At 36.0% G+C, this 14437-nt stretch overlaps 1 protein-coding gene across 1 annotated transcript in view; it reads right to left on the reverse strand.

Annotated features, from left to right (window-relative positions):
- Window positions 1-1473: 1473 nt before the first annotated feature.
- The window catches only part of ARHGAP29 (Rho GTPase activating protein 29), a gene marked incomplete at its 3' end in the record, with an annotated part of 44088 nt that continues 31124 nt past the window's right edge, over window positions 1474-14437 (reverse strand). Inside the window, exons 5-18 of the mRNA XM_010078068.1 lie at window positions 10945-11005; window positions 10384-10521; window positions 10042-10106; window positions 9430-9540; window positions 9220-9300; window positions 8731-8919; window positions 8352-8489; window positions 6842-7032; window positions 4837-5003; window positions 4168-4296; window positions 3902-4000; window positions 2216-2379; window positions 1776-1964; window positions 1474-1611 (exon numbers count right to left, since the gene is read on the reverse strand). Coding sequence (XP_010076370.1) covers window positions 1474-1611; window positions 1776-1964; window positions 2216-2379; window positions 3902-4000; window positions 4168-4296; window positions 4837-5003; window positions 6842-7032; window positions 8352-8489; window positions 8731-8919; window positions 9220-9300; window positions 9430-9540; window positions 10042-10106; window positions 10384-10521; window positions 10945-11005 — 1860 coding nt within the window. The remainder of the gene's footprint in view (window positions 1612-1775; window positions 1965-2215; window positions 2380-3901; window positions 4001-4167; window positions 4297-4836; window positions 5004-6841; window positions 7033-8351; window positions 8490-8730; window positions 8920-9219; window positions 9301-9429; window positions 9541-10041; window positions 10107-10383; window positions 10522-10944; window positions 11006-14437) is intronic.

Raw genomic sequence — 14437 nt, forward strand, 5'->3', positions numbered from 1 at the left:
ATCTTTTCTTACATTATGACATTGTTTAATCTTTGTTCATTAGCTCAAACCACAATTTGTCAAAATCAATCACAGGTAACAAAAACACTCCCCTTACACCTTTCTCCAGACATCTTTTGCTAGCCCTTTCCTGCAACAGCTTCAGGAATGAGCATTTATCAATACAGGTACAGATTTCAAGAAAATGACTGCTATTAGAGAGGGTGTTACACTGCATATATGATAATAGAGCAGTTATTTATTTTTCCAGTCTTTGCTAGTATATTACACATGGTATCTATCAACTTTGGTCCACACTCCATTTTTTAAAATGGGATTTTAAGCCATGAAACATTTTTAAATTAGTAAGTATTCTCTCAATATGAAAATGAATGTTAATAATAATAATAATTAAGAAAAATACATTTAAAAAAAGACAGAAACCTCAAACCTAACCTATTTGCACTGCCCCAACTTAGATAAAAGCAAAGTAGGGAGACTAGATAAAACTCAAAATAATCAGTTTTAATAATTAGTCTCAAATAGGGTTTAACTCTGGATTCTGTCTAAAAATGTCTTAACTGGATGTTTCTAGCACTGTTCCTGCATTTAAATTTAGTAGATTTACCTAAAAACCACATCAACATATCAGCTACAAAGGAGGTAAGAAGACCAGAAGAAAACATGTTATTTGACCTTTTTTTTAAATTATGAGCCCTAGTCAAAATACAGCACAGTGCCTCAAATTAGTATGCCAGTATGACATATGTAATAATCTTTTTATTTGAGTAGGTAGGCAGAGTACATCACTGTAATTTTTCAAATGCACTTAACGTCATGGTGATCATCATAGGATTGGAGTGCTCATCTCTGACAGCCAGTGCAAGGAAGAGGACAAGACCATGCATCTGAGGATTATTCCTTTCAGGGTTAACAAGTTTTCAGTGTGACTCAGTCATTTCCCTGGGCAACATCCCAGCCTGATTTTTTCAGATACATACTGAAACTGTTTTGGAAAACTGAATCATGAAGCTTTAAAGCTCCATTTTGAAAGAAAAAGATGGATAATCCCTCCATACTGAACACATCGTCATGATTATGAGTGTTTCATTAAATTTTTCTTAGCTTATATTAACAGCAATATATCAGCATCTCTCTGCATGACGAGGCTAGAATATGGGAATGTTTTAAACTTCAGATAAGACAGGCAAATTAACTAACTGGAAAGGTTGTAGAAATTAAAGCTTTACTACAAGTGGATAAACAAAAGCTTGTTCTGCATAGTATTTAAAGAGATATTACGCCCATGCAGAATAGAGATTGTAATACCAGCAGTCAGTAATCTCACAGCTTTCCCTGCCCCTGTCCCAGGCTCCATGTGAAAATAAAGAAGCCTACTGCAAATATACAAGGCACTCATTTAATCTCCTGCTGCAGGACTGCTGAAAAGGACTTTTCCTCCTCGGTTTTCCATCTGACCTCTTAAGTACATACCTGGCGGAGATACAACTTGAGAACATTGCTGATATCATGTGCATAGAGATCTGAGAGCTCGACCAAATCCTTTCCATTTTCAAAAGCTTGACAAAGCTTTTCAACTCTTGATTTGGCTCCATTCACACGATAGATGCCCTGAAATTAAAAGACCAGCACAACTCTATTTTGTTTGAAAGGCAAGCGTAAAACACAGATGAGATCAACAGTACAGCATTAACATCTTAAGTAGTAAGTGGTTAAGATGCTGGTTTTTTTAAAGATTGTTCATACTTAAGTATTATAAACAAACTCGAGCATACCTTGACATTCAGCGCTCTGCTTTCAATTTCTGATGTACACTTTTTGATGATGAAAGGAATGCCATCGGGAACATTTTTAGCAGCTTGGGCAAATTCCACTCCAAACAAGTGAAGCCTTCCATGAAGTTTTTTGTGCCCACATTGAATAGCTAAAGTCTCTAAACATTTTTTATGGCATGCAAGTGAACACTATGGAGAAGGAAAAAAAAAAGCATATGGTTTGATACAGTCTGACATCCTAACAAATATCTCTGCTCTTTGTCACCCTATATGTGAGCAAAAGGAAAGATTTATTAGTCTGTTGTGCTTTTACTTTGACTTCATGATGATTCTAAGAACCACAAGTCCCTATTTTTTATACAGAAAAATAATGCAAGTTTCCAAAACTCCCAACTTTACATAAATCCCAAGCAGCAATTTAAAACTACTTTTCAACATACCTCCTCACATTCAGCTCCGTGAAATACCACTAAGCTGTCACATTCTCTGCATTTAGATGGAGCTCTCAGCTTCCGCAGTTTGTGTGTTTGTGCTGCTTTGGACATATTAGCATTTCTAAAAGGTCCTGGAGAATTTGCAGTTTCAGATGTCAGATCATTTAAACCTGGAGAGAATTTCTTTGTTACAGTCATTCTAATATCTACTATTGGGATAGAGTATTTATTCTGATTTTTTAGAAATGTGCTGCAGAACACAGAATTCTGCAAGTAATAGCATCTATCAAAGTAATCAAAAACATTTCCATCACAAGGAAGCAAAACAATGTTACAGTTTACATAACAGACACATTAACTATCAAATAATGTTACATTAAAATGGAACCAAACAATCAGTTTTGCATTTTTAAGTATTTCAGGTTTCTCTTGTATTAATGCCATGAGAAAATTTTAGGACATTTAATTCCAACTGCCCTGCAGTTCAGGCAACTATTCTTTAAAGTTTCATTCTATGTATTCAAAATCCTGCACTAGAGGATGAAAGATGACACTATGGTTTGGCCTATAGCGTTTTTCTGAAATAGTTAAAAAAATAATACTTTGCAGCAGGGAAGAATTAACACACACTAACAGCAGAACCCATCTAAAATAATAAAGAATCACTGATTCTCAGTCTTCTATGATAACATTAAAATATTTTCTAGAGGATTCTAAAACAGAAGAGCAACTGGTGCTTTTTGTGATCAATTTTTTTCAACTAATTTACTAAAAATGCTATCAACAACTCCAAACCAAAATGCTTTGTTTTACAGATAGAAACGTAAAATTAACACATACAGTTAATTGCCCAGAAAGCTTCTTAGAAGCTCAAGTATTGATCAAAAAATACCACTCCAAGTGAAAGTTTGCATTAACATGTTGCCATGCTTTAAATCTAGATATAAATTAGAATTGTTAACCACACGCTCATTCCTAGAAGGCAAAGTGTACATTCAGGAAATAAGGATTAACTGAAGAATTTCATAAAGGCTTTACTGAGCAAGTACCACAAATATTTCAAAACTAGTTTGTAAAGTACTGCAGGCATCCCACAGAACTATTTCTGATAATCCAGTTATTCAGGTTTCAGTACCTGTGGCAACATTGTCTTTATACAATTAAAATTAATTTGAAAATTAGAAATGGTCTGGTCAAATCTGGGACAGACATTACCAAACTTGCTTATCTAAGTTGAAAAGGTTAAAATTTCAGTTATTACCCTAAATATTCGGATCCACTTTTTTCCAATTTGCCAATTACTAACTCTCTATATCTCTGCATTTCACTTCAAAGTTTAGAAGTGATCTTACATACCTCAGTGACATGTATCTAATTTTAAATGCAAATGTCTGGAGGGAATGGTTAATAGATCAGTTATGTTTATTCAGGAGGGGGAAGACACTAGAAATGTTCAAAGGCTGCCCATATAGTTAATCTAAATGCATGAAGACAATTCTGCATTGCTTCATTAATATGACCTGAACACGGTTCTTCAGCTCTCAACCTCAAACAGAGGCACAGTGTTGAAAAACAATGCTATTGGTAATCACAGCCTTGTTAATGTACTTTTCTTAAGCACATTAAAAAGAAGGGCCACACTCTACAACAAAAAGCATCTTCTGGGAACTTCAGGTATGGAAACAACATTACCACAGTCTGAAGGAGATGGTGGCTCTCTTTCATCAAGATCATCTGCAGATGACATAGTACCAGTGGAAGGTGTTCGGGGAAGACGTCTTTTAAAATCCCCTAGAGGATAAGAAAAATTTTCAGGATGCTGTATCAGTTTCACCCAGCTGCTCATTTTCATTATAGGCTCTGTCCAACACTTGCTAAACTAACAAGGATGTCTGCACTAATATAACACAGTCCAAAGAAAAGACTTCAAATTAGTATAGTAGTGCCTGTAGCTGTACCTGGGCTAGCAGATGGAGAATCCATGGATCGTGACTCGCTGCTTCCCCCGGCACTTTCAGAATCACTGCACATTCCTCCACTCTGGTTGCCAACTGACCATGATCTGAATGGTGGTGGCCCTCGCATTGCTTTTTCAAAAGAAAATCCACAAATTCCAAATGTCAAGGACAAAAATACATTCTATTTATTTAAAGACTAACTATGATTATATTCAAAACAGGAAAATACTGCAAAAGTTACATAAACATGTAATATAGTGAAAAAAACACAGCATATATTCCTGTAAAAGCTTCAGGATGTATGAAAATGAATTTCAGAAACTTGACACTTGTGCTTTTGCAGAAGACCTGGAATCAACATAGTATTTACAAATACAATGGATTTTAAATTGCTGAAGTTAATTGAAATAGTTTAGTACACTCAGCATGACAGTACTTGCTGTTTTGACTTGCAGCTCACCTTTCTTGTCAAAGAATCTAGGTATACATACAGGCAGTTTTCCATTTGTCCTTAAGTACATAACTGTTTTTATCAGTTTCAAACTTTAAAATACATTTTTTAACCCTTCAGTGCTACATTTCTGACAGTGAGACATCAAGCACTTGTTTGTTTTTTCCCTGGTATTTTTAGTTAGAGACTGAATTCCAGATGAAATACAGAAGGACTACCTTGGATATCTGTGCTGCTGGAAGATCTCTTCTCTCCAATCTTTTGCGAACGATGATAAATTGGGCTTCCCACATCATCCAATGTCTGAGCAGGAAAATCTTCTGAACACTGAGATAAGTTACCATGTGACATATGGACACTATTGGTTGACTGCTTATTAAAAACCCTTCAGAAAGAAAAAAGTAATTTGAAGAGTGAATGAGACAGAATTAAATGAAAAGCAATACTTTTATCCCTGGGCACAAAAAATGCCACGTGTAATTTCTATTCATGAACACACATATTTGATATGTAATTATTAAAGACCAAATTAAAAAAGAAATAATAAAAAGGAGAAGGGTGGCAATTTACTTTTAATTAACTATGTGCAATTTCCCAATGTTCCCCAACATGTAAATCAGCTTTTCCACATCTCTGAAAGGTATCATGACTGTTATTTTGCAGACTTCAAAAAAAACAGCCAATCTGGTCATCTAAAGACCAGAATAATTCAGAGGGTATCGCATCCTACTTTTATGCTTTCCTCCAAAAGATTCTCTGCCCAGCCATCAGGATTATTAATATATAAACACATAGGCATTAAAATGCTGTGCTTTTTTAAAAGCACAGAAAATATGCTGAAGCTGCCAGAGAGCTTATATAGTCAGTCCATTGTGAAAATCTGCTCTCAAGATAAGGCCAAAAAACTGTTAACATAATTAATGTAAAACGTAATTAATGTAAAACCCTGTAGACAAAGTGGCCTGCTAGCCAAGTTTAGCAGTGAGGAAACTGTCCTTAATCAGTTCTACCCTATTCAGCTGAAGGAAATAGAGACTTAAAAACATTAAAATTTGCATTTGTCCAAGCTACTGTCCCTTAAGTAAATGCAGACCTAAACAATGAAAATGATGACTTCAAGTACACAAAAAAAATCACAAGGCCATGTCAAAATAAAAAAAATGTTGGGGAGAGGGAGAGGGAGAGGGAGAGGAAACACACTCCTATAAATCCTAAGCAGTAAATAGCTGGGAGAGCACACAAAGAGTTTGACATTTCATGCTCATCAGTTTCTCAGGGAGCTGCATAGTTAAATCCCCCTAAGTCAAAGTTCATGAGTATAGCCTAAATCAGTCTTAAAAGGCAGGAAATTTGCAGACAAGAACTAAGAATCTCAGCTTTAACTTTGAATTTCCTGGCTTTTGTTGGTAGAAGCCTGACTCAAGCCTTAGGGTTTTTGTATTTAGTTTCCTTTTGAAAGATGATGACGACATTTTCCTGTAGAACTGTGAAACAGACAGATTGGAATGGATATTCTGGTGCTTTAGTGCCAAGATGACTATTTTACAACAAGTTAAAGGTGGAAAAGTTTTTGGCATACTGACATGAGGAGCAGTCTTTTTGTCTCCTAGTCTTTACTTCCAAATTAGCTTTATCTTTAATAGATGAACAGTAAAAACTGCCATTTCACACAGGCTGGAAAAAAATTAATTAAGTTGTAACACAGGGACATGTGGACTCTAAACTTTAGACATACAACATGAGACCAAAATTGAGCAACACTTCCTGCCAAAAAGTTGCCAAATGTAAACAGTATGAAAGCAGCTACTGTAGCAGTAAAGCCTGCAAAGGAGAAAAACTACCTCCCTGGACTTTCTAAACTGATCATCAAATACTACTGCCACACGACACTACAGAGTTCAAAATTTACATTTTTCATATTAACCAGTATCTACATTAAAATATTAAGAAGTCAACTCTTGCACAATTGTCAATCTTTTAGCAAGTCTTATTACCCAAAATGATATTTGGCTTTGGAACTTAAAAGTCAGGTTTTAATATCAACACTATATATAATTTACCGAAAGATGAGTCAAAGAAATGGAGAATGGCAGAGAATGGTAAAGCATGGTAAAACACCAGAATTCATTTAATTCCCTAAAAAAATGTCATTTTATTGTTAAACACGTGTGTCTAGCATTTAATTCTAAACCAAGCAAATGCCACCTGCAGTTTGGAACTTACCCATCAACCTGTGAACTCTGGGTTTCAAAAGAACCTGATTCAACGGGAACACCTTCCTTCGGCAAACTTTTCACAAACTCTGAATACTGCTGACCAGGGTCATAGAGTTTGGCACTCTCACAGAGGGACTGGCAGTTAACTGGAAGAGATACAACCTGAGCATGCTGCAGCTGGAACAGGTTAACTGTTGCCTGTTGGCAGAAAAAAAAAAATAATATTTGTAGATCATTTACCAGATATTTCACTTATACTTTGCTCAACCCAAATTAATATACCAACAGAAAATTATTTAAATATTAAGACTAGAAAAATTCTAGAAGATAGTAACATTTGTAGGGATGGGCTTTGTGCAAGCTTCCTGAAAGTCAACTGCGAAAACTTCACGTGTGGTATAGATACTAGTATTCCTCTTCTCTCTGGGTTATTGAATCATCCAGGTAGCAAAGGCAATTCCAGTGGCTGCCCACTTTAGGTTCATCAAGAAAAACAGTTAAGTTCTTTTGGCTACCAAAAAGCCATTTTTCATGCTCTGAAGGAAATTTTAGTCACCACTACAATGATGAAGTAGCTGGAGTTCCAAAACCAGATGAGCTCCATATCCCCTTGAGACAAGAAACAGACAAAACTCTTTTTCCCAACAGAACAGATGAACTGAACACTTTCTTAGTAAAATTACATAGAACTTCTAAAATATTTTATCACAAGCCAGAGACCAGGGAAGGTGAGACTGAATGGCTAGTTCTTCAGTTTTGGGGGTTGCAAAGTAGTTCACAATTTAGATGAACTGACAAGTTTGTCTAAGCTTTCTACTAGTCTTATGAGTCTTATGGGCTGGTTTTTGGGCTGCCTGGGGAGGGTGCATATGTGTTTGTTTTGTTTTTTATTTTCCCTCAACACTCCCAGCATTAAATTTTCTTTATCTCATCTAAAAAAATATACACCTCTATTGGTATAATGCGCTCTTAAAGCTTTTTAAAAAGCTGTGTAAGTAGATATACTGTTTTGACAATCCCTTGCTTACTTGCATGCATTAAATTAATACATTAAATTAGTCGCAATGGATCCTGTAGTAATTGAGACTGTCATAAAGATCAGCAGGCTCCATGCTGCAGTGTGTTAATGGCCATTCTGTGCTTGAGTCAAACATCTCTGCTAATGCACTAATGAAAATAATGGGAATGGAAGCCGTACTCTTAAGCAACAGAATAACACTACTCAGATCAATAATCTCAGAGATATTTCACAAGAATTGTTTAGTCAGGGTTCTTGCAAGGCAACAGCTCATAAAAAAAACCCCAAAACATTCAAGACATGTATAACACCCTCCCCCCCCCCTTTTTTTTTTTTAACTTCTAACGAACATATTGAAAGTTTTCCTTTTTCTTTTGGCTTGACCTCTGTGCTTTGAAAACTTTATATTTTAAGCAGTTAACAGTATAGAGTGGGCTTTCTCTTAGTCTTAACAATATTCATGTAGCTGTGACAAATGTATTTTAAAAAGCACGCTTACAGCTTTCAGAGTAAGATCACACTGGTAAATAAGCTCCCGAAGCTGTGTTAAGGCATCACTTTTAAAGCTTTCCAAATAATTTCTTTTTTCTTCAACCTCTGCCATGCTTGCTTTATAGTGTTCATTGGCCTCTTCAGCCTAGAGAAAACAGAAGTATAAAGGGTTGATGGACTACAAGCCTTCATACTAGAAGCAAGGAAAAAAACACGCAAGATGCTTGTAATTGGAGATTTCCATTTAGGATGAAAGCCCAAAAGAGCATAGCATGATGTAAAATTAAGAATTATGAACAGAACACTTGGTCAAATGTTCCCATTGGGAAAGCATGAGTAAAACCAGTATAGGCTTAACTTTAATAGCAAGGAACAAAAACTCTTACTTTTTGAAGAGCTTCCTCTTCTAGCCTTCGTTTTTTTTCCAGTTGCTTGCTGAAATCTTTCACAAAGCTTCCACTTGAGCCAAGATGTTCCTCCTCAGCACGAGCAGTGCAGGATTTTGCCTTTTCATACTCATCTTGACGCTGTGTATATAGCAACTTCGCTTTTCTTAGAGCAGCTTCCAGTTCTTGCTGCAGAATGCAACAAAATAAAAAAGCAAAAGAATTAATGATTTTAATTTTCTAGTTATTTAATGTGATGATTAAAGAGGCTGTTATGCACAGGTCTGTACACTGCAGTCCCAAAGTACATAGTCAGAGAAAGGCAACCTCTTACAAATGCCAGCATGTCATGAAATTAGCAGTTACATACTACATCCTGCAAGCCTTATAGATTCTGCATGCAAACTTAAGTGTATAAACAGCCTACTCTGAAAGTTTAATCCTTTTGAAGAATTTTAGATTGAACACTGATATGAAAGAAATACCAACCATTTTCTTCTGTTCTCGCTGCCAAAGCTCCTTGATATCTTTCCTTTGTCTATCCAACTCATTTCTCCTTCCAAGAAGAGGCTAGATAGGAAACATTAATAGAGTACATAAAAGGCTTATAGGCTGCACGTTTGTTCTTTGGAATAATCTGTGCTGTTACAAAACTTAAAAGAACCCAAACAATACCTTGGTCTTTTTCTTTAAGCTTACCTGCACAAATTTGTTAGACTGGAGAGCAGCAGCTGTTTGTTGCCAGAGTTGATTGTTCTCAATGTCATTTTGAAAAGCATTAATGAATATTGATTGAAAAGGCATATAATCCTAAAATACACACAACAAAACATTAATATTCTAGGTAAGGCAGATGGATGCTGCCATTCTAAATGTTTGTATAATTGAACTAGATTTCCAATTAAATTTAGTAAGGTATTTATATGTGTGGAAGTCAGAGTTAGGCATGACCATAGAAAATTACTAATTTTTCAGCTATGTTTCATCTTACTAGGAAAACTCTCTGACAGATAAGTCTACCAGTCCAAATTACAAAGCATACAAGATATTACACAGAAAAAAGCATATTGTAAAAACTATAAGGCTATTCTGCATTTTTAACAAAAATAAATGTATATATCCAAATTTCTACAGGAGATGGGAAGACACAAAATACAGCAGATCTTTTAACCAGTGATTTACAGTATAAGTCAATTCTGTATCAACTTAAAAATCCATTCCTCAACATTCTCAAAGTTTTCGTTTTGGGCAAGGCATCCAATACATTTTTAAGACTTTAAAATAAAGCCCAAACCCCTGAGATGCACTCACCTGGTGTCCAACAACAGCTTTAGCAGTTTCAGCCATTTTTGCTAAGTTTTTAGCACACTCCACTTCTGTTAAAAAAATTCACAGTTACTGTTTACACGATAGATGTACCACAAGCTAAATGCTTTTTACATTCTTCCTCTAACAGACATGCTACAGAGGAGACCCCACCTTCACTTTGTTAGAGGCCTTTAATTATAGTAAATGCCCAACAGTTCTGTCCACTTCAGCAGAACAGCTACTGATTTAGAAATCACATTATTGACAGTCTGCAGCACAGAAGCCTGAAAACAGATTTAATTTCATCATGACAAAGCTGATTAAATGCCAGAAAGAGCAACTCACCCAAGCTAAGCTTTTTTTCTACCCATGCGACTACATCCTTGGTATATTTTGACCATGCTTTAGCATAGGACAGAGCTGATTCAATTCCACTGTCATTTCTTAGGAGCATGCTATCAACCTCCTCTGCTCGAAGATGTCCTGAAAATAAAGCATTGAACACAAAGAAGTGAATTTTAGACATGACCACACACTGAGAGCAAAGCCAGTATTAGCCAACGGTGAATGCTTAAGCAGCTCTGATCTTGAGTTAGTCTTTAATGCTAGTTGACTCTAAACAGGATTGACAGAGGTTTTAGAACAAATTAAAGGGTCATAGTATTTTATCTGGAGTAGTCATATGGCCAGCATAACTTTCTTAAAGAAAGTGACCTAACAAAACACCAATCATATGACGACATACAGAAGTGCTTCAGGCCTTGGTTCTTTTTTCCTCCCAAAAAGCAACCCAGGCTGGTTATTCACAAAAGCATAAAACCTCTGCAATAGCAGGTTTTTTTACAGTGAAGTTTTAATGGCAACATACATGTAAAAAAGTAACAAAGCAACTTATGAATGACCTACCTTGAATATCATCCCTTTCATGCAGTGAACCCCCAGACTCCACAGAAAGATTCTCAAAAGACTGATGTACAAGAAAAAACATTAAGTTAGTGAAGAAAAGCTCTCTCTGGAACTGACAGGTTAACAAAATAAATGGCATCATCTGCCCCTTTTTTGCAGATAAAGCAACAAACTGTACTGTAACTTCCTCTCATACAAGACACAATACCTTCTAAGCTCCTATAGCTGTTGACTGAGACCAAATAAACAGCAAGGAACCATTATATATCTTTAAATCAACAATCTTGAAAGGCTGTGATGAAATAGTTAATTGTTTGATGAATCAGGCTCATATTTAAGTGACCTCCAGCTTTTCTTAGATCCCTACCTATCCTTTAAAAAGCATTTCATACCGACCTGTTGTCATATACGTACAACAGACCATTCTACAAGCCATTAGAATAATGACTTCTCCTAAATTATTTGCAATGTGCACTGTAGGCACAACAGCTGATGAGGAACACTTGCTAATGAAGCCCTGACAGACAGTACAACCTGACAGAATTTAATCCAATGATAAAAGGAATTTAGCACAAGATTTCATCCCTACCTCTGTTCTCATGCTGCATTTTATAGAATCATAGAATGGTTTGGGTTGGAAAGGACCTTAAAGATCATCAAGTTCCAACCCCCCTGCCATTTTGCTACCCTTTTAGTTGTGCAAGTTAAACTATTTGTAGGACTGTGCTGTAAACCAGGCTGCTGAACAAATTTAAATGACTAAATTTACCTAGTAACCACCACCCCCTTTAAAAAAACAACCAAATAAAAACCAACACAACCCTACATCATTTTAAATGAATAAACTACTCTTGAAAACTGGGAAGCAGAGCGCACCCAGAAGACAAAGGCTGAGAAATAGCTGCAAAGTGGCCTTAAGCTTTACAAGAAGAGCTTGCTTCCATTTTAGACTTCGGTGCTGTTTTATTTTCAGACTTAAAGCTAAAATGGAGCACAGTAACAATGATGCAAGTAGTTATTTTTTGTTTGGTTGGTTTTTTTAAATGTAAATGAAAACTGATCAGAAATCACACAAAAATCAAAAAGCATTGTTTACCTCACAGCAAAAGCAGCTTTTCCATATACCAAAACATGCAAGGTATTAATTATCAACTACCTTGAACAGAATCAAACTACAGTCTAAAGAACAGCTCCATTCCTAAGAAAGGGGAATACTAGTACAATTGCTGTCTAATAAAAGAGAGTTTGAGTAAAATGGAAGGGCTTTTTCAGAACAGGTGGGAAATACATCCAAAGCTGTCTATCAACCAAACAGTAAAAAAAATTTCTGAATTTAGAGATGGATGAATATTTGTTTGCACAGAAAACCTGAACATTTAGTTCTGATTTGGGTATAAAGCATTACTGTCTTCAAGTGGATTTTAAAGTGGCATACAGTAGTTAGGGAAGAACAAATAAGAGGAAAAAAAAAAATTCATGCTTTATATTAACTCAGGAGGCACGTACAAGTTCTGGTCCTAAAAATTATTTCCCATTCTAAAAGACCTAAATTATTTCAGTCCTGAGTACTGTTCACTCCTTTCCAGTAATTCAGGCACTAAGTCTAGTTAGGGCAGCTAATCAATACTCATTCATTCATCCATCCATCCACATTCACCTCACAGCAAATATGTAATACCACATTTTAAAAGCAAGCACGTGGACAACTACTTTTACTTAAGTCCTACAATTTATTATCAGAACTTGACCCATACAGCTTGCCCCCTCAAGCATCCAATGACTTACCCCAGCGAGCCTAGCAAAAATTAAAAAAAGCCTGACTTCTAGACAGATTTAACTTCTCAACTTTAACCAGTCTCTTCTGCCTTTTTTTCACATTACCTAAGAACTCTCACCCTGACAGAGGCAAACCTCTGCACACATTTGGAAAATTTTATCCTTCTAATTTATTATGCTCTCAGATCTACATAGCATTGAATAGCATTCAAACAGCATGTTGAGTAATGAAAGGTCAGACGTGCCTGTCTTCTCTCTTTCAATGTATTCTAAAGCTCTTCTGTTTTTAATTAAGAAATATCTTTGGTTCCACCTTGTACTTCTGGCTGTACTACAAGGGCTAAAATGAGAACAATTACATTTGCTAAGAGGGGGTATACATATCGTTTAACTGAAGGTTCCAAGTGGAATGCCAGAACTAAAGAATGTGGACTCCCCTGCAGTCAAGAGAAGCAAGACCAGCCTTCCCCTGCCCCCCTTAGAGCAAGCCTTAACAACTTAGTTAGGGAGGTCCCTAACTTAACAGGCTATTAAAATCTCTCCTTTAATTAACCCTCAGAGCATTTACATGTTAAATTCTACCAAAATGTTACACCCTAATCTTTTTAAGATAGCAGCTAGCTGCTATGTTCAACCACTGAATGTACACATCTACAGGCATGAAAAGTTAGTACAGCTACTTAAATAACAAAAAAGGGCTTTTAAATATAAACTGGTGACTTCTGGAGCATCTAGAATACACTTCCTTCTTCATTTCACTATATTCTAATTTCCTTTTGGTCGTTCCCCACCTCCATGCTTTTTGCCAAGCATTCACTTCACAGTACAATATACAGGACCACCTCATTCCCCACGAACACATTTTGCATTTTTGCAAAGCCATTACAAGATTAAAATGTTGGCAAATTCAGCACTTTCCTTCTGCTGGTGAACCTATTAGCTGAAACAGTACTTATTCAAATAATCTCATTTAAGTTATATGAGATGATGGCTCCTATGCTATATCATTTCATACTTTTTATCAGCAACGCAATCCTCTGATTCTGAGTCTGCTGGAATCAGTTTTCCGAGTAGTCTCCCTCCCCTCCATGTTGTTTGTGGAGACAAGTTTTGTAGCAGCTACAGAAGTAGAACTTCTGTGACTGTCCATCTTTCTCACATGTATGCTATCAAATGCAGTGAAAATTTCAAAAGACTACTTCTCAGCTGTACCTGCACAGCATTGCTCTGATCAAGCCTGTGTGAAGGAATGCTAAGCCTTAAGTGCATTTCAATGAAGCCTTTAAAAAACCCCACAATCTAAAATTTCTAACCTTACTACAACTTATCTTGTCATACCCACCAATTTTCAACTGCATTTTCCTTGTATGTAACTTTTAATTTTACTTGATTTACTTGAAAGTCTCCTGCTAGATACACAAAAATTCAGAACAGAACTTGGTACTGAGTATTTTTTAATCTCACCTTCAAAGTGTTTAAAGGGGAGTTTAAAACACTAATGTTTTTCTTTGACTACCTATAAGTTAACAGTACCATTTCAGTTCTCTTAGTGAATTGTTCTTGAAACAGCTACAGCACAAACTGTGCTCTGGAAGAAGAAAAGGTTATTTTGTAATGAATATTAGCCTTTAAAAGCCAAAAAGAGGTCACTAAACCTTTACCTTCTAGGTCTAGCAGGTCTATTCTAACTACTCCAGCATGCAAATCACTCAAGTTT

Source organism: Pterocles gutturalis, unplaced genomic scaffold (assembly GCF_000699245.1).
Source record: "Pterocles gutturalis isolate BGI_N339 unplaced genomic scaffold, ASM69924v1 scaffold26573, whole genome shotgun sequence".
NCBI lineage: Eukaryota > Metazoa > Chordata > Aves > Pterocliformes > Pteroclidae > Pterocles > Pterocles gutturalis.